Genomic DNA, 20316 nt, shown 5'->3' with positions numbered 1-20316 from the left:
CCATATGGGTGCCAGTTTGGGTCCTTTCTAATGCACACAGAGGATGGTCCAAGTGGTTGGGCCCCTGCACTCATGTGGGAGACCTGCAGGAGGCTCCTGTCTCCTGGGTTTGGATTGGTTCAACTCTGGCAGCTGCAGCCATTTGGGGAGTAAATCAACAGATGAAAGACCTCTCTAACTCTGCCTTTCAAGTAAATAAATAAATCTTAAAAAAAAAAAAAAAAAAAAAAAAAAGGCCGGCGCCGCGGTTCACTTGGTTAATCCTTTGCCTATGGCACCAGCACCCCGGGTTCTAGTCCCGGTTGGGGTGCCAGATTCTGTCCCGGTTGCTCCTCTTCCAGTCCAGCTCTCTGCTGTGGCCTGGGAAGGCAGTGGAGGATGGCCCAAGTGCTTGGGCCCTGCACCCCCATGGGAGACCAGGAGGAAGCACCTGGCTCCTGGCTTCGGATGGGCGCAGCGCGCCAGCTGTGGCAGCCATTTGCGGGGTGACCGATGGAAAAGGAAGACCTTTCTCTCTGGCTCTCTCTCTAACTCTGCCTGACAAAAACAAACAAACAAACAACTCAAATGCTCCCAGTGTGGATGACAGACTAATGACCATCTCATTCCAGTCGGAAAGCTCTGCCTCGGAACGTGACAAGGTTTCAGAGTTCTCAGCCAAGCTATATCAAATGCCATCTAGTCACAAAATCACGGGCTGGCCAGCAATTCCACCAACACAAGTTTTCGCCCCACAAAACTCTTGTGTTCCTACCAAACTGGTGTGGTGTGAGGGACACACCAGGAAGCATCTTTCTTAAGGTGAATTCAGCTGCCCAGGGGCAAAACCCCAAGCCAAGGGCTTAATCTGTGAACTCCAAAGCTAGTTCTGCAAAAACCCAGGAGGGGTGTTTATGGGGTTGCATGTCTGATAGATCTGAGCACTGGCCCATGTGGTCTGCTGTGCAGAGTTCTAGGGAGGCAGTAGGACCAGGAACCCAGGCAGGGAGAAGCGACAACAAAGGGGCAGACACAGAGAACAAGGCCATGGCCTCCTGACCTCTGGCTTCATCCTTCAGCCGCTGCACGGATTCTAGGAGATTTTCCTTCTCGTCAAGTTCACTTTCCAGGAAGGCATTTCTTTCGATGGCTTGATTCAGGCGCTGCTCAAAGTCTTCCAGAGACATGATCGTGGCCCTGGGAACGAGGAAAGCCAAGTCATTCAAGAGAGCAAGCGGGAGCCTCCATCCAGCACCAAGAGAACCAGGAGATGGAAGGGTCAGCGATACCTGGGCACAAGTCCCAGCTCTGGGCTTCCTGGTACTGGAGAGCTGGGCAAGTCCCCTGCCTTCTGGGACTGGGGCTCTCCACTTGCAGACTGGGAGTCTGCAGAGCTCACGAGATGCCCCAGGCTGCCACAAGGATTCAGTAAGATAACGTCCACTCAGTACCCAGCAGGGAGCCCAGACCTCGTCAGAACTGCACACGGTATCCCGCTGTCTGGGAAGAGCAGCAGGCTCTGCCTTCTCTTGGAAGCTCACAGAGCAAAACACTACTTGCAACAGCCTAATCACACACACGTGCAATTTAACAACCTGCATTTAATCACATAGAAGAAACCACCTTTCACCTCTTAGCTATGTTAAAGGTTTAAAAAGTTCTGGGGCCAGTGCTGTGGCACAGTAGGCTAAGCCTCTGCCCGCGGTGCCAGCTCATATCCCAGCTACCCCTCTTCCAATCCGGCTCTCTGCTGTGGCCTGGGAAAGCAGTCCAAGATGGCTCAAGTGCTTGGGCCCCTGCACTCATGTGGGAGACCTAGAAGAAGCTCCTGGCTCCTGACTTTAGATCGGCTCAGCTCTGGCCATCGTGGCCATTTGGAGAGCGATCCAGCGGATGGAAGACCTCTCTCTCGGTCTCAAAGTCCCATTTTGGCCGGCAGCCCTGCTAACACTTCTTGTAAGCAGGTCAGACATTTCACTAGAGCACTGTGCCAAAAAGCACTGAGAAGCGCCGTAACAAAGACATCTATTTACCTCTGTCTGGGAAAGCTACCTTCTCTGCGCCCCAGTTTCTTCATATATAAAGCAGGGATGGTACAGGACTTCACAGAAGAGTGAGGAGCAAGGCAAGTCATATAAAACACACACAACTGGGGCTGGCATTTGGTGCAGGGGCTAAATGACTGCCTGGATGCCTGCATCTCACATCAGAGTGTGAGCCTGGCTCCCTGCCTGATTCCAGCTTCCTGCTAATGCACGCTGGGAGGCAGCAGGTCATGGTTCAAGTATCTGGGTCTCTGCCACCAAAACGGGAGACGTGGATGGAGATCCCAGCTCCTGGCTTCAACCTGGCCCAGCCTGAGCTAACATGGGCAATTGGCAAGTGAACCAGCAGATGGAAGGTACCTCTCTCTTTCTTTCAAATAAATCTTACAACAACAACAAAAATGCCTCCTGGTCTTACCACAATCTGTTATACTGACTGTACAAAACGAGGAGGCAGACCTTCCCCATACACTCCTCAGCTGAGGACTTGTGCCTGGTCTGTATTGTGAATGAGGGGGACATGAAGTTGGGGGGGAGGCACAAAAATGCTTCCTATGTATGTGCTCAGAAAAATGCCAGCAATTTTTTACTGACCCTGTGTTTGTCCCCAGAAGGCCTTTGACATGCTGCTACTTGTATTTTGCAGTGGTTAGGAGCCTATGTTTGGAGTGGAACACAGGAGTTAATATCCAGCTCCTAACTGGGTGTCCATAGGAAACTTAACCTTGGGGCTAGCGCTGTGGCACAGCAGGTTAAGCTGCTACTTGCAGTGCCGGCACTCTGTATGGGTAAAGGTTCAACTTCCAGCTGCTCCACTTCTGATCCAGCTCCCTGCTAATGCCTGGGAAAGCAGAAGATGGCCCAAGTGTCTGGGTCCCTGCACCCATGTGGGGGACCCAGATGAAGCTTCTGGCTTCAGCCTGGCCCGGCCCTGGCTGTTGCAGCCATTTGAAGAGTGAATCAGTGGATGGAAGATATCCCTCTGTCTCTCCATCCCTCTAGATAACTCTGCCTTTCAAATAAATATATCTTTAAAGAAAAAAAAAAAAACTTAATCTTGAGTCTTAGTTCGTTCAACCACTAAGCAAAGATAGATTCAATCAACTTGTCCTCATGTCTAGATTGAGTTTCTTAGTACCTACCCTCAAAGGGTCTTGAGAAATCAATAGGAAAGTTACTAAAGGTGCCTGATTAAAAGAAACAAAGGGTAATATTTAGGACTACAACACTGGGATCAGCTAAAATAGTCCTCAGGTCAGCATGTCAAGCAGCGACGATAAAATTACCTAGGAATTCCTCTGACCACAAATAAGCACGGCTTTACTGTAGGGCACAGACGCCTGTGGAAACAGACACTGTGTTTATGAAAAGACAGGATGTTATATACCAATTTATTTTTTATTTGACAGGTAGAGTTAGACAGTGAGAGAGAGCCAGAGAGAAAGGTCTTCCTTCTGTTGGTTCACTGCACAAATGGCCGCTACTACCGGGGCACTGGCCGGTCTGAAGTCAGGAGCTAGGTGCTTCTTCCTGGTCTCCCAAGCACCTGGGTCATCCTCCACTGCCCTCCCGGGCCACAGCAGAGAGCTGGCCTGGAAGATGAGCCACCGGGACTAGAACCCGGTGCCCATATGGGATGCTGGTGCCATAGGCGGAGGATTAACCAGGTGAGCCACGGCACCAGCCCTGAGGATGTTATATACCAATTAACTCTTGGGGCTGGTGTTGTGGTGCAATAGGTTAAGCTGGCATCCCATACTGGAATATAGGTTTGAGTCCTGGCTGCTCTACTTCTGATTCAACTCCCTGTTAATGTGCCTGGGAAGCAGCAGCAGATGGCCCAAGTGTTTGGGGCCCCGCCACCCACGTTGGGGAGACCAGGATGGAGTTCCAGATTCCTGACTTTGGCCTGGTCCAGCCCTGTTGCGAGAGTGAACTAGACAACAGAAGATCTGTTTCTCCAACTCTGTGGCTCTGCCTTTTAAATAAGTAAATAATTTTTTTTTCTTTAAATCCATTGCTAATTCATCTTGGTGGCTCCCCAGCCGGCCTCACACCTAGAAGTGAGGCTCACTCTGGGCTGCAATGATTTCTGATGCTACCTTTACCATGAGTTACACTCGCAAGTATCTGCATCTGCTTCTGGACCTTTAGTTGCGCTTGTTAGTCTGTTTACGTAACCAGTGCCAGGCTGTGGTTCATCACTGAAGGCCTATGGTAGTCTGCTCCTTATGTCAGTTCCCTCACAGCCTCCTGGTCAGAGATCCCCTGGCCATCCTTATTTCATTATCACACTATCACAAATCAGCCTGCCTGTGCCATCTGTATTTTATTTGGATGGTGTTACTTTTATCATTAGCTTTCGGAGAACTTTTTTTATTTAATGACTGATTGAAAGTGTGATGAAAGTACAACAGAGGGGTAAAGATTTATGGAAATTTACAACAGGATACATTCCAACTGGATCAGAAATTTAAAGAGAGCTATTTGTTCAAAATCTACTCATTTGTTTCGAGAATGCCAGAGAACTTAAGATCAACTTCAGAACCATTTCTGCCACCGCTGAACCCATGTGGATCAATAATCTTGAGATTGCACCTGGTCGGAGTAATAGCAGCAGTGTTAACCAAGAAGGCATGTCATTCAGATTTATTTACTGTAGAATTAAAGTCAGCATGTTAGTTGTTGCCTGAGTGAAAATCACTTTTTGTATTTCATCTACTGAAGTGATGTATAAAAATATAGTTACGGGGCAGACATTCCGGTGCTTCCTGCTAACGTACCCTGAGTGGCAGAAAATGAAGGCTCAAAAGCTTGTGCTCCTTCTACTCACTTGGGAGACCTGAATGGAGTTCCAGGCTCTTGGTTTTAGCCCGGCCCAGCCCTGGCTGTTGCAGGCAGTCAGGGAGTGAAACAATCGATGCTCTTTCAAGTAGATAAAAATAAGCATTTTTTAAAATTTACTGTAAATTATAAAATACTGTAGAAATTAATGACTGAAAACTATTCATTTCACATAATATTGAGAACCTGAAAACTGTTTGACGGAGAAACAGATTTACAATAAATATTAAGAGACAGAGTTGTTGAATATCTTTAAGCCAAAACACCATGTGGAAGATAAAGTTAAATTATCTCAACTTTAATCTCTGTAGAACTTCTGGTATCTCAGTACTCATGTATTTCACAAAGTAACCTTTAGGGCATGTATTTAAACTTTTAATTTTTAGTTACTTCTAACTACCCCCTTAGTCTTTCAAAGTTATTATTGGACACGGTTCCCCTCCTCAATAAAAAGCAAGTCATTCAGTTTTACAGATATGCAGTATAAAGACAGTAAGAGCAATGCAACAGCTGATGGCACCGAGAAATTGTTCTTACAGCAGACTTTCAAATTTCCAAAATTTGAGATCATAAAATTAAAATTGTATAATAAGAATATTCTGGAAGTCGGAGCTGTAGTACAGTGTGTTGAGCCACCTCGGATGCCCACATTCCATATTGGAGTGCCTCCGATCCATCTTTCTGCTTAACACACCCAGGAAGGCAGCAACTGGGAAGGCAGTGGATGACAGACCAAGCACTTGGCTTTCTCCCACCCAGTGGGAGATCAGGATGGGAATTCCTGGCTCTTGGCTTCAGCCTGATTGCTGTAGGCATTTGGGGAGTCAATCAGTGGCTGGAAGATTCTCTCTCTTCCTCTCAAATAATTTTTCAAAATGTTGAAGTTTTTAAAAATAAAACTTTGGTACTCTGGAATTTTATTCATTCTCTAATGAATAATGGTGCTTTGGGCTTCTACCCCATCTGATCTGAACACTCCATTATTCAGGGCATGGACAATATGTGACCCCAGTGTATCTTTAGTAAAAATGTGAGAGAAGAAAGAAAAAGAAAACACAAAAATACTAGAGGACAACACAGGCCAGATGATCTCATCAACACTGAAGTGAGAAGGGCCTTCAAGCCTGACAGACTCATGACCTGGACTACAGTAAAGCAAACGGTAATTAGGCTGAAGGAAGACAAACTCCAAACACTTGTGACTCACAGCCTACACCAGTGTAGAAAACTCTCCTAGAAAAGATGAAAAACACAGAAAATCCAACCAACAACAGACCAAAGATTAATAGAGAGCTCACAGAAAACAAAACAGCTCCTAAGCATATAAAAGGAAACTCAAGGTCACTCTCAATCCAGAAACACACCTATTTCTTACCTACTCAATTTGCAGAAATCCAAAGATTGAAAACCACTGTGTGAATGAATAAAATTAATTGGAAAACAAGGATTCACACACACAGCTGCTGGAATGAAAAGTGGCACAACCATAGATAAACAGCTGAGTAACAGCTAACACAGATGCATGGGTATTTTACATCTGGAAATTTATTCCAGATACACATCTGTACTGAGCTACTGTACCGAGTTGCTTATCACTGCTAGAGAATGGAAATGAACAGACATCTATCCACAGGGATGGGACAAATAAATTATTATGTTATCATACAACACAATACCAATCACACAATCAAGTATTATGTATTTGGGAAGAAAAAAGGAATGCTCTGTGTCCTAATACAAAGCAATCTCCAAGATCCACTGTTGTGTGAGAAAACAAGATGCATAACACTGTGTACAGAATGCTCCTTTGTAGGGGAAAGATAATACAAGTTTCTACTTTAATATGTTTGAATTTGCATTTAAAAAACCAGAACCCCTTTGGGTGGGCATTTGACCTAGCAGTTAAGACACTAGTTAGAATGCCTGTGTCCCACATCTGAGTATCTGGGTTCAATTCTTGGCTCCTGCTTCCGATTCCAAAACCCTGTTAATGCAGAACTTGAGAGGCAGCAGCAAAATCTGAAGTAGCTGGGTTTCTGCTGCCCATGTTGGAGACCTGGACTGAATTCCTCGCTCCCAGCTGCAGCACAGCTGAATAGTATCCTTAAAGAGCCAAAAGCTCTCTAGTTGTCACAAGCATTTGGGAAGTGAACCAACAGTCTCTGTATCTGCCTCTCAAATACATGAACAAAACTCTACCCCTTTGTACATATATTTTTTAACTCCGTGAATATACAACCACACTACGGTAAACTACATCATTAGTCTCAATGGTTCACCCCTCCTTGATCCGCACCCTGGTTGCAGCCTTACAGTTGGCGAAATAGTCTTTCCCACCCTCTGACTCAGCTTGCCTATGTGACTTGCTTTGATCAATGATAAACAGGGAAGTGACGATGTGCAAGTGGGAGGTCAGAATTCAGAATGCAGCTTCACAGACCACAAATCCACAGTAATCAAGTCATTATGGTATTGGTGAGACAGTTCACAACCTACACACTGCACCAAAACAGATGGTCCAGAATTAGATCCCAGAATATGTGAGAGGTGAACAGATGACCAAATGGACTTTAAATCAATGGAAAAAAGATGACGCGTTTAATACCACTGGCACACCTAAATAAAGGTGGATTCATATTTAACCCTAGATACAAATATAAATTCCTAGTGGATTAAGGCAAAGTGTACCAAAAAAAAAAAAAAAATCAAACAATAAAAAACCTTTCAGAAAATAATAAAACAACACACGCCCAATCAAAGTATCAAGAAGACTGCCCTAATGAAGTCTCTCAAAACCTAGAAGCTATAAAAGATGTACGTGAGGACCTAAAGATAGAAACTAGGGAAGACGCTTTGCACAGCGGCTGGTCTGCTGCTTCTGATGCCCATATTGCACACTGCAGTCCCTGGTCTGAGTCTGTGCCACCCCATTCCCAATGCAGTGTCTGCCAAAGCACACCCTGGGACTCAGCAGGTGATAACTCAAGTATCTCGGTCCCTGCGACCCACGTGGGAGGCCTGGATTGAGTTCTGGCCTCCTGGTTTTGGCTTGGCCCCAACACTGGCCATTGTAGGCATTTGGGGAGTGAACCATAGGATGGAACATCTCTCTCCATCTGTCTCTTTCTCTGCTTTTCAAATAAAATGAAAATAAACTTCAAAACACAGAAAATATTTGTATGGAAAATGACACCATAAACAAACGCCAACAGAATAAAGATTAGTCTGGAAAAAGATATTTTCAATGCACATCAAAAAATGAGTTGCAAAAATAAGTGCTCTTACAAACTGACAAGAAACAAAGTTCCACTTCTGGTAACAATGAGACAAAACCTCCGGTAGCTTACAGTTATAAACTATGAATAAAAGGTGAAAAAACAATTACTTGAAACCCTGGCAGAAACTGGATGGGAGTCAACACCTTGACGAAGAGGTGAAGTTTGCCTCTACAAGCTTTTTGTCTAAGGCATCAGTGCAAGAAATCGAACAATGGTGGAGAGCCCAGGTTCTGCATTAAAAATTCTAACATTTCTGGTGGACCCTGAACCGCATGCACATGGTGGACTTGAAGCAGCCCATGAACAGAAGAAAGAACCAAACAGGTTCCATCTACTGCCTGTCACAGGGCACGTGCAGTTTGGAGTGCAACTTCAGCCATGTTAACTGCCTGAAAAATGAAAACCAAGAACTTTAGAGAACTCGTAGTCTCTACAACACCAAACAGAAAAGCAAGAACCTGAGAGAAATCGCCGTCTCTGCAACACATCTCAATGTCCAGAATCTAACCCCAAATTACTGGGCTTCTGAAAGGCAAAGAAAACAGGACTCAGGAGAAAAGGCAGGGGCCGGCATTTTGGTATGCTGGGTTAAGTCACCACCTGTGACACCAGCATCCCGCAGGTCCTGACTGCTCTGCTTCCCATCCAGCTCCCTGCTAATGCATCTGGGAAAGCAGCAGCGGACGGTCCAAGTGCTCGGATGGAGTTCTGGGCTCCTGGCTTTGGCCTGGCCCAGCCCCAGCTGTTGTGGCCATTTGGGGAGTGAGCCAGCAGATGTAGGACCTCTCTCTCTCCCTGTCTTTCTCTGTAACTCTGCTTTTCAAATAAAAAATAAATCTTAGAGGGAGAAGGCGATCACTGGAAACTGGCCCTGAAATAACCTAGATGTTGGAAACAGAAGAAAAGGATTGTAAAGTACAAGATCTCAGTAGAGAAACAGAAATAATAATTCTTAAATAACCAAATAGAAATTCTAGATTTGAAAAAACAGCAAATTGAACATTACTGACCCAATTTAACAGCGGATTGAAGAGAGAAACCGTCTGTTATCATGAAAGCAGATCAACAGAAATCATTCAATTTGAGGAACCAGGGGAAAAAAAATGAACAGGGAATCAGGGACCTGCCTGACAAGACAACATGCCCTCGCTGTGTCCCAGAAGGAGAAAGACTGGGCAGGACAGAATCTTTGAGGAGTCATGATGAAAATCAAATTGGGCCAAAGAAAAATTTCAAGACTGAAAAAGCGCAGCTAAGCCCTATCAGGATACAGAGAATCTGACAGCAACGAGGAAAAAACATAACTATTCTAACTTCCACTGCAGAAACAAGTCCAATGGAATAGCATCCTTAAAGAGCCAAAAGATCTCCTCCTCCTAGCTCTGTGTGTCTGCCTGCCTTTCACATAAACTGAAAATACATAAAAATTTAAAGGGTGGGGGCAGGCATTTGACACAGAGTTAAGTCACAGCTTGGGATGCCCACACCCCTTATCAGCATGCCTGGAGTGGAGTCTCTGCTCCAGCTTCCTGCTGGCACACCTGGGAGGCAGCAGGTGACGGCTCAGATAGTTGGGTTCCTGCCACCCATGTTCGAGTAGTAGACTGAGTTCCTCTTCCAGGTTCATCCCCAGCTAGTCCTGGCCAGCTGAGGGCTTTTAGGGAGCAGACCAGCAAACGGGAGCTCTCTTGTATCTGTCTGGCTGCACCACTACCAATCCCGCTCCCAGCTAATGCACCTGGGAAAGCAGGAGAGGATAGCCCAGAGATAGAGCTGGAGCCAGGAGCTTCTTCTGGGTCTCCCATATGGATGCAGGGGCCCAAGGACTTGGCCCATCTGCTGCTGCTTTCCCAGGCACATCAGCAGGGAGCTGGATAGGAAGCTGAACAACTGAGTCTCGAACCAGCGCTCATATAGGATGCCAGTGCTTCAGACAGCAGCTTAACACACTGTGCCACAACATTGATCTCATAAGTAAATCTTCAAAATAATTAAATAGGGGCTGACGCTGTGGTGTAGTGGGTAAAGCCACTGCCTGCAGTGCCGGCATCCCATATGAGCACCGGTTCGAGTCCCAGATGCTCCACTTACAGTCCAGCTCTCTGCTGTGGGCTGGGAAAGCAGTGGAAGATGGCCCAAGTCTTATACGCATTGTTCTTTGAACATTCTCCTTTCCTTCCATACTTGTCATTTTTTTTTTTTGATAGAGTAGAGCGAGAGAGAGTGAGAGCGAGTGAGAGTGAGAGAGTGAGCGAGAGAGAGTGAGAGAGAGTGAGAGAGAGTGAGAGAGTGTGAGAGAGAGAGAGAGTGTGAGAGAGTGTGAGAGAGTGTGAGAGAGAGTGTGAGAGAGAGTGTGAGAGAGAGTGTGAGAGAGAGTGTGAGAGAGAGTGTGAGAGAGAGTGTGAGAGAGAGTGAGAGTGTGAGAGAGTGTGAGAGAGAGTGTGAGAGAGAGTGTGAGAGAGAGTGTGAGAGAGAGTGAGAGAGAGAGTGAGAGAGAGAGAGAGTGTGAGAGAGTGTGAGAGAGTGTGAGAGAGTGTGAGAGAGAGTGTGAGAGTGTGAGAGAGTGAGAGAGTGAGAGAGAGAGAGAGTGTGAGAGTGTGAGAGTGTGAGAGTGAGAGAGTGAGAGAGTGAGAGAGTGAGAGAGTGAGAGAGTGAGAGAGTGAGTGTGTGAGAGAGTGTGAGAGAGTGTGAGAGAGTGTGAGAGAGTGTGAGAGTGTGAGAGAGAGAGAGAGAGTGAGAGAGAGAGAGAGAGAGAGAGAGAGAGAGAGAGTGAGAGAGAGAGTGAGAGAGAGAGTGAGAGAGAGAGTGAGAGAGAGAGTGAGAGAGTGAGAGAGAGTGAGAGAGAGTGAGTGAGAGTGAGAGAGAGTGAGAGAGAGAGTGAGTGAGAGTGAGTGAGAGAGAGAGTGAGTGAGAGTGAGTGAGAGTGAGTGAGAGTGAGTGAGAGTGAGTGAGAGTGAGTGAGAGTGAGTGAGAGTGAGTGAGAGTGAGTGAGAGTGAGTGAGAGTGAGTGAGAGTGAGAGTGAGTGAGAGTGAGTGAGAGTGAGAGTGAGGTCTTCCATTGCCGTTGGTTCACCCTCCAATGGCCGCCGCGGGCGGGTCACTGCGGCCGGCGTACCGCGCTGATCCGAAGGCAGGAGCCAGGTGCTTCTCCTGGTCTCCTATGGGGTGCAGGGCCCAAGCACTTGGGCCATCATCCACTGCCTTCCCGGGCCACAGCAGAAAGCTGGCCTGGAAGAGGGGCAACCGGGACAGAATCCGGCGCCCCGACCGGGACTAGAACCCGGTGTGCCGGTGCCGCTAGGCGGAGGATTAGCCTGTTGAGCTGCGGCACCAGCATTTGTCCTTCTGAAGGGAACACTCTGACCTCACACACTTCCCCCAGGACAATGGCTACTCCCCTCTGTGATCTTAGCCTAACTGGTATTTCCTCTGGGAAGCCTTGTCTGACATTCCCCTACCAGCAGCCAAATGAATCTCTCCCATTGCATGCCCCAGCAACACCCTGGACGCCAGCACTTACTACTGTAATTAAGCTGCTCTGATTCTCTGGTTGTCCGTTTCCCCCGTGACACTAAGATCTGCAAAGGCGCTGCGTTGTTTTGCTCTCCAGGCTCAGCACAGTGCCTGGTACCAACGGCAGAGACAAAAGGCTCCCAGCCCATGTTCTGCCTCCCCACCCACCGTTTGGCTCTTTCCAGGTCGTCGTTGGCTTGCTCCAGCTCGCGGATGTATTTCTGCAGTTGATCTTTAATTGCCTTCGTCTGTGCAAGGTCGTCCTCTAAGGCAGAGATCTGCCTGTAGCCTTCGGAATGCTGCATTTCAAACTTTTCCTGAAAGGCAAAATTCACGCTGGGTCAATGACTTAGGACTCCCGATAGAAGAGCTCATTCTCCTCTTTGCAGCTCTGTACAGGTGCTGAGGGTTAATCATGGAACACAGGCCCTCCTGAGGGTGGCATGTGCGCTTTGCAGCCACTGGTCATCCACTCTGCCCCCTCCCCACATGCTGATTTCTTTACCGGATTTCTCTCCCCTTCATTGGAGTCTTAAAGATCCTCCTTCCATCCCATGTACTGAGGCAGCTGCAGACTCCCTCTCCCAGTCTCCAACCAGGAGGCAAACCTGAGCTTTATCAAAGCACTCGGCACCAACGTGGAATCAGCAAGTAATGAGAGACAGCGGGAGCAAGTGGAGGTCACTCACAGCAGACACGTCCTAATCACCTGAGTGCTTCCTGCCTCCCAGTCCTCTGCCCACTTCCAAACCTGGTCCATGCAGCCTCCAACAATCTGCAATCAATCCCTTTTTGCTCAAAGCACCCAGAACCATCAAAAGCCGCATGCAGCCCTCCAAGCCTCACCCCCAAAGGCAACAGGGACCCGCCCCGCATACTACGCTATGTGGCAAATGAAGTACCAGCGGTTCGTGGTTGTGGCTTGTGGCGGCACTGCCTGCCTGTGCCTCCCAGGAAAAGGAGGGTATCGCTCGCGTACGGAGCTTGACAACTGCTTTAATTTTGCGACTCAGGACACATGGGGGGAGTTATAAGGAACTTTTCAACCTCTGAGGAAGGAAGGATGGAAGGAAGGAAGATAGGAAGGGAGGGAGAACAAATGGGAGAAAGAAAAAGAGATGGATAGGAAAACAGCTGCTCTCCACTACCCGAGGGTGCTCAGTGTGACTCGGTCAGTGCTGTCTAAAGGCAGAGACTGGTCCAGATGACCTCTTCACGGTGCACTGCTGTCCAAGTGCAGCAGCAAATGTTTACCCCAGGTTTAGTCTGCGCCAGCCTTTGCGTTAAGGACACTGCCTCTGCTGTCTGATTTAATCCCACTTCAGGGTTGTGGGAAGGAGGCTCTGTGACTTAATGAGCCTAAAGTCAACAGGGAGCCAATGCCTGAGCCAACATCAAACACAGGTCCCCTGAGCCAGTGCTTGTAGGACAGCGAGGCTAAATGTCTGTAAACCACTTCAATCCAGGTCACCAAGTTACTGAACACACACACGCTCCTTCCCAATTCTGCTCCTCTTTGACATTCCTTTCCTTCATCAAATATCCTCCCTAGCGTCTACAACCATGAGAGCAAACAATGAAGGTCTAGCCTGAGAAGTTAAAAAGGCAGCGTTCTCCGTGTTACTCAATAAGGAAACAAAGCCGACGCTAGACACAGGGTGGACGAGCCAGGGAGAGTGAGGTAATGGTGCTGAGGCTGCAGGGGCGTGGCGAGAGCCACTGTGAGAGAGAGAACTTCTAAAGGACAAGCAGATTATTTACAGGGGCCAGGGCCCCTCTGATGCTCCTGTTTCCTGGCTTTGAGCAGAGGAAGCGTCTGCACTCGCCAGCTGAGGCAGCCCAGGCCCCACGTCTGGGCTAGTTCCCAGGCAGGGCTCTGCCTGCCTCCTGCCCCTTATCTGGGGACATTTCCACATAAATCAGGGTCCTGGATCTTTGACCTCAATTCAAACACAGGCTCCAGGAGGATGCTGTGAACAGGCCCTGTAAGCACCTGCAGACTTTTAGACCAGCTCCTTTGAACATGGAGCCATGAAAAGCTGTGGCTGAAGCGTGTGCTTCCATTCGGGGCTAATTATAACAGTGTCAGCTGACAGAGGCCTCAATGGGTGCTCTGTGTGAGCCCCTCCAGGCTTTTCCACCCAAGGCGTGATGAATAAGCCAGTTATCAAGAAGTCCTTCTGGGCGGGGCACAGTCCTCTTAGGTGCGGGAGGGACAGACGCTTGCTGGCTGGTTGTCCTGAGATCTTTGTTCCCGCCCCCTGCCCTGTCTGGTAGCTGTAATGAAGAGGTTTTCCGCAGGTTCAAGGGTTCAGCCCAGAAGCAGCTAATTACTTAGTAACCGCTTGATATTCACTCAGCCTTCATGAAGGGCCTCTTACTCTCCCAATTGCAGCTCATAACATGAATCCTCCTTCTGCACTGCACCTGAGCCCCCAATATAACAACTATGACGACTCCTCCTTGCTCCTGGCAGGGGTCAGGCCCCTAATGACGAGTGAAGTGGGCCAGGTGGAGGGCTAAGAGGCAGCTGATACTTGCCTTCAGCATCAGCACTCAGGAGGGCGCTTGTCCTAAGCAACCACTGCTCAGCTCTGTGCTGGTGTGGGAGACACGGGCTGGGTGTGTCCAGACTTAAGCTATTCTGCAGATTTTTTCAGAAGCTTTACAATTTAGATGCTGTTAAATACCAACATATTAAAGATGTCAATTGTACTGCTGAGAGGAACAATCATAAACCCTGTGCTCCGGTTAGTGTTGAGCAGACTGAAGTACCTGGGGGTGCATGTGGATGCCCGCAGTTCGCTTTACAACGCATCTGTGGGATGGCTGGATGCCAGACACAGATGAGGATATAAAACAAGGCCAGCAAGGTACACGACACCAGTTGAGTCTAGGTGGTGGGTATACAAGTATTCACTGGAAAATTCTTTCAGCCTTGCCATGTGCTTGAGTGTTGGAGACCACTGGAAGCTCAGCAAATGGCGTCTCTGGGCCAGACGGATGCGCAGATGACCGGTCTGGGCTCTCAGGGCTACAACATAAAGCTTGACCTTCAGTGCTCAGCTACCAAGGTCTGTGGGACCTTTCCTCTCCCCTCTGCAGAATCCCCAATCCAAGTGTCAGCCCCACTTTTTCCCCCGCATGCACAAGGCTAAGGCTCCCCAGGTCCACTTGACCGCATTCTTGAGACAGGTTCATGTGACCCCTTCAACACCCCCATCCCCTGGGCACCGGTTACCAGCAACACACACAGAGACGCCCACACTCCTTCAAACACCAGTTCCTCCCCTGCCTTCTCTAACCCGTGTAGACCCTACCCTCCTGGGAGGCTCTCACACCAGAACTCTGGGAGGAGGCATCGTGTCCCTCCCGCTTCCCAACAAAGCTCCAGGAGGGCACGGAGCACCTCTCCTCTCACTGTCCATCCCTCCCAGCACCACACACACGGCAGGCTCTCACTCGGTCCATGAGCAAGCTGTCAGAATTCCCAGGTACACCAGGAGGCCCCCTTTGGCTAAGTTACTGAGGAGATCATTCTCAGAGTGGTGGGGAATGGGGCAAGGGGAGGGAGCAGAGGGGTCAGACCTGCCTGATGCGTATGCAGCTGGCCTGGCAGTCAGGGCTGACAGCCGGTGCCTGGGGCACAGCAGGTACTAGTGACCGCCTGCTAGCCATAGAGAAGGTACCACGCCATGGTCCTCACCCTTTAGAGCAGTGGTTCTCCAGACACTTGGCCACGTCTAGAGGTATTTTTGATTGTAAACACCTTATTGGTCGTGGTGGTGGTGGGGGTGTTACTGGCATCCATTAGGTGTGGGCCAGGAATGCCGCAAGACAGCCTACACTGCAGGATTCAATGCACACAGCTACTCAGCCTCAAATGTCAATACAGCAGACCCTCTTTATCCATAGGGTGTATGTTCCAAGGTTTTCTACTATGCCTAAAATCACACATTAGTACCCAATCCTACATGTACTGTTTTTCCTGTACACACCTAAAACTTAATGCACAAATTAGGCACAGTGAGACACCAACATCAGTAACTGATAATAAAAGAGAACATTTTCAGCAATATACTGTAATAAAGGCTATTTAAAATATAGGAATTATTTAGGCCAGTGCCATGGCGCACTAGGTTAATGCTCTGCCTGCAGTGTCGGCATCCCATACGGGCACTGGTTCTAGTTCTGGTTGCTCCTCTTCCAGTCCAGCTCTCTGCTATGGCCTGGGATAGCAGTAGAGGATGGCCCAAGTACTTGGGCCCCTGACCCGCGTGAGACACCAGGAAGAAGCATCTGGCTCCTGGCTTCGGATCAGCACAGCTCCGGCCATTACAGCCATTTGGAGAGTGAACCAACGGATGGAAGACCTTTGTCTCTCTCTCTCTCTGTCTGTAACTCTACCTGTCAAATAAATAAATAAAAATCTTTCAAAAACAATGTAGGAATTATTTCTGCAATTTTCCATGTAGTATTTCCTGACAACAAACTAAAGGCAGGGAGAGTGAGACCGTGGATGAGAGGGGATGACTGCCACGCCCAGGCTGAGATATGCTCTGGACTGATGCTGCCCCACAGAACACTCAGTGTTGATGGAGACGTACCCCAGCCCCTCTGTCCACCTGTGCCACCTACCAGCCACCCTGGCTGCTGAGCACTTGAAGCACAGCTAGTGTGGCTGAAGAAGTGAATTTTATTTTCCTCAAGCCACACGTCAGTAGGCACAAGCGAGGGCTGCCATGTAGGACTCTCTCTACACCCTGTAATGCAACGATCGGCAGTTCTGGTGACACCGCAAACTCTCAACATATTTCCCGGCCGATGTGACCCGCGAAGCTGGCATCGCCCACCATGAAAGGAGACGGGGACACCCCCGTGACGTGCTTCTCAAAGCCCTGCGGCAGGCCCACAGGCGGGGCCTCAGCCGGCACACAGGCCACCCAGGAGCCGGTCTGCACCCGGGCGCGGCGCCCGCGGGCCCTCACCTTGATGGTTTCCAGCTCCATGCGCAGGCGGTTGTTCTCCGACAGGAGGTCTCGGTTCCTGCTTTCGATCTGCTGCAGCTGGGCTTCCAGCTCTGCCTCATACTCTCGGCTGCCCTCCTGGAACTCCCGGAGCTCCTCCTGAGTGTTCTCGGCCCTGCAGCGGGATCCACAGGAGTCAGCTGGTGGTTTCCTGAGGCCTTACTGTGCGCAGGCCACTGTGCCACGGTGCCGCGTACACGAATCACTTTTTTTTTTTTGACAGGCAGAGTGGACAGTGAGAGAGAGAGACAGAGAGAAAGGTCTTCCTTTGCCGTTGGTTCACCCTCCAATGGCCACCGCGGCTGGCGCACTGCGGCCGGCGCACCACGCTGATCCAATGGCAGGAGCCAGGTGCTTCTCCTGGTCTCCCATGGGGTGCAGGGCCCAAGCACTTGGGCCATCCTCCACTGCACTCCCGGGCCACAGCAGAGAGCTGGCCTGGAAGAGGGGCAACCGGGACAGAATCTGGTGCCCCAACCGGGACTAGAACCAGGTGTGCCGGCGCCGCAAGGTGGAGGATTAGCCTAGTGAGCCGCAGCGCCGGCCACGGATCATCTTTTTACTCAGTTGCTTTTTGAGGCAGAAACTATCATTCTCACTTTACAGACAAGAAGATGTAGTTTAGACAAGATGAGGGACTTCAGCTAGGGGTTACACGAGGGGTCAGAAACAGAACTTGGGCCAGGACCCAAGGCGCCTGACTCCAAAAGTCATTCTCTATTTTTCTGTTTTTTAAATAATTTCTTTAAGATTTATTTTCTTTATTTGAAAGAGTTACAGAGAGAGGCAGAGAGAAAAAGAGAGAGAGAGCGCACGCGCACACACGCCAAATGGCACAATGGCCAGAGCTGAGCCAATCCAAAGCCAGGAGCCAGGAGCTTCCACCAGGTCTCCCATGCAGGTGCAGGGACCCAAGCACTTGGGCCATCTTCTACTGCTTTCCTAGGCCACAGCAGAGAACTGGATTGGAAGTGGGGCAACTGGGACTTGAACCAGTGCCCATATGGATGCTGGCACTGCAGGCCAGGGCTTTAACCCACCACACCACAGTGCCAGCCCCATCTTATACTTTTTTTTTTTTTTTTAAATAGATTTATTTGAAAGGCAGAGTGAGAGAGAGCGAGCAATATCTTCTACTGGTTTACTGCTGGTTCACTCCCCAATGGCAGCAACAGCCAGGAGCCACCCTGGTCTCCTACATGAGTAGCAGGGACACAGGTCCTTAGGCCATCTTCTGTTGCCTCCCCAGGTGCATTAATAGAGAGCTGGATTGAAAGCAAAGTAGCCAGGACTCAAAATGGCACTCTGATATGGGACACTGGTGTTTAAATTGGTCACCCCCAAAGCCATTTCATTCTTTCATGCAACAGTATTGTTTGCACCTGGCCCCATCTGCAGATTTATTCTTAAGTGCATCTTTAGTAGAGACTGGATATACTGTAAATGTTCACTTACCACACCACTGTAATCTGTCCCTGTCCCAGCTCAAATGCTTATTTATGGCTTCTCAATCCTTAAGACTCAAAGAGCTTTTTTTTCTTTTTAATAAATTATCTTTAAGTCTAACCATTAAAAATAAAGACATAGGAGCAGGCGCTGTGGCATAGCAGGTAAAGCGACTGCCTGCAGTGCTGGCATCCCATACGGGGTCCGGTTCAAGTCCCAGCTGCTCCTCTTCCAATCCAGCTCTCTGCTATGGCCTGGGAAAGCTGTGGAGGATGACCCAAGTCCTGGAGCCCCTGTGCCTGTGTCGGAGACCCAGAAGAAGCTGCTGGCTCCTGGCTTCAGATCAACGCAGCTCCGACCATTGCAGCCATTTAGGGAGTGAACCAGTGGATCGAAGACCTCTTTCTCTCTGCCTCTCTATAACTCTGCCTTTCAAATACATAAATAAATCTTCAGGGCCGGCGCCACAGCTCACTAGGCTAATCCTCCACCTTGCGGCGCCGGCACACCGGGTTCTAGTCCCAGTCGGGGCGCCGGATTCTGTCCCGGTTGCCCCTCTTCCAGGCCAGCTCTCTGCTATGGCCAGGGAGTGCAGTGAAGGATGGCCCAAGTACTTGGGCTCTGCACCCCATGGGAGACCAGGATAAGTACCTGGCTCCTGCCTTCGGATCAGCGCGGTGCGCCGGCTGCAGCACGCCGGCTGCAGCGCGCTGGCCGCGGCGGCCATTGGAGTGTGAACCAACGGCAAAGGAAGACCTTTCTCTCTGTCTCTCTCACTGTCCACTCTGCCTGTCAATAAATAAATAAATAAATAATTAAATGTTAAAAAAAAAAAAGAGCTGAAAATAGATGACATAGAAGGACTAGAATTACACTTACATGTGGAGATCCCAAGAGCAGTTGAGAAATGAAAAGAAATAATAATGAACCAAACACACCCACACACAGCTCCACCCCATGACACTCCCAGACAACACTGATATCTGCAGCAGCATATTTTGCTAGGCATAGGGACAGGTTCTTCACTCCACACACAAACAACCAGAGGGGCCTGCACTGTGGCATGAATGGTGGATAAAGCTGCTGCCTATAGCACCGGCATCCCATATGGGTGCTGGTTTGGGTCCTGGCTGTTCAACTTCCAATCCAGTTCCGCACTAATATGCCTGGGAAAGCAGTGGAAGATGGCCCAAGTGCTTGGGCCCCTGCACTCACGTGGGAGACCCAGATGAAGCACCTGGCCCAGCTCTGACCCTCTGAGGTCATTTGGGGAGTGAACCAGAATGTGTCTCTCCCTCCCTCCCTCCAACTTTCAAGTAAACAAATAAATCTTAAAAAAAAAAAAAAAAAAACCACCAGATTAAAAAAAATAAGATGGAAAGCAGTATGGCAAGAGAGGACCACAGCTTCAATTCCAGCTCTGCTCCAATCTGGTGGTTTATGTGTCTTCCCTGAGGCTGAGTTTTCTCATCTGTGAAATGAGTGATAACAGTGTCTTCACGGGGCAGTCCTAAGATAGTGTAAGTGAAGCCCTTCACAGGCCTGGCCCACAACAGGCCTGTACTAATTGGCCAGTGCTACTCTCATAGGCAGGAAAAGCAGTGTGAACCTGGAGACCTGACCTCTGCTTGTAGGTCATCGCTAGATCCTTCCAGTAGCTAGCTTCTTCCTCCTCGGAGCCAAATGTCTTTCCAGAGTCTTCCATTGTGAAAACGAGGAAGCAATCACTCTTGCGACATGGTGTCTAGGAGAGAAGGTTTTAGATTATCACTCACATTTACCTAAACAATGGGTAGCAGGGGGAAAAAAAACTTCTGAACTTTATGCTGAATGAAATGTTAAACTGGATGGTGACTGCAGAGAGATTTATATATTTTCGGTATATACTTCAGTGTGTTGACTTTTGTATATATCTGAAAACCACCCCCACAATCAAGATGATCAACATGTCTACCAGTGCCACAATACTCAGGAGCCCCAAACTCAAGCTAAGAGTCAGGGGAGGCTTCCTGAAGGTGGGGTTTTGCATAAGCAAAGGACAGTGTTGGTAACTGAACAGAGAAGACAGATGCCAAACTGAGGCGAAGAGGGAGAAACAGGCTTGTGGGGAGGGAGTCTGGTAGGTCTGGCTTGAAAGTTCAGGGACAGCAGAGCAGATTAAAACAGAGGGGGCTTAGGCCGGCG

At 48.9% G+C, this 20316-nt stretch overlaps 1 protein-coding gene and 1 pseudogene across 4 annotated transcripts in view; one reads left to right on the top strand and one right to left on the bottom strand.

Annotated features, from left to right (window-relative positions):
• Positions 1-20316, bottom strand: part of NDE1 (nudE neurodevelopment protein 1) — a 37464-nt gene that overhangs the window by 7414 nt on the left and 9734 nt on the right. For 3 of the 4 annotated variants that reach the window (XM_051847489.2, XM_008257793.4, XM_002711777.5), the window contains exons 2-5: positions 19755-19876; positions 16648-16801; positions 11828-11976; positions 1040-1176 (exon numbers count right to left, since the gene is read on the bottom strand). In XM_051847489.2, the coding sequence (XP_051703449.2) occupies positions 1040-1176; positions 11828-11976; positions 16648-16801; positions 19755-19837 (523 nt within the window). In that variant the 5' untranslated portion in view covers positions 19838-19876. The remainder of the gene's footprint in view (positions 1-1039; positions 1177-11827; positions 11977-16647; positions 16802-19754; positions 19877-20316) is intronic. The other variant, XM_008257794.4, reaches the window with a different exon arrangement.
• LOC127491511 (small nucleolar RNA SNORA51) lies at positions 2427-2548 on the top strand (annotated as a pseudogene).

The sequence above is a fragment of the Oryctolagus cuniculus genome, chromosome 19 (assembly GCF_964237555.1).
Source record: "Oryctolagus cuniculus chromosome 19, mOryCun1.1, whole genome shotgun sequence".
Taxonomy (NCBI): domain Eukaryota; kingdom Metazoa; phylum Chordata; class Mammalia; order Lagomorpha; family Leporidae; genus Oryctolagus; species Oryctolagus cuniculus.
This window is presented reverse-complemented; position numbering and strand designations above follow the sequence as displayed.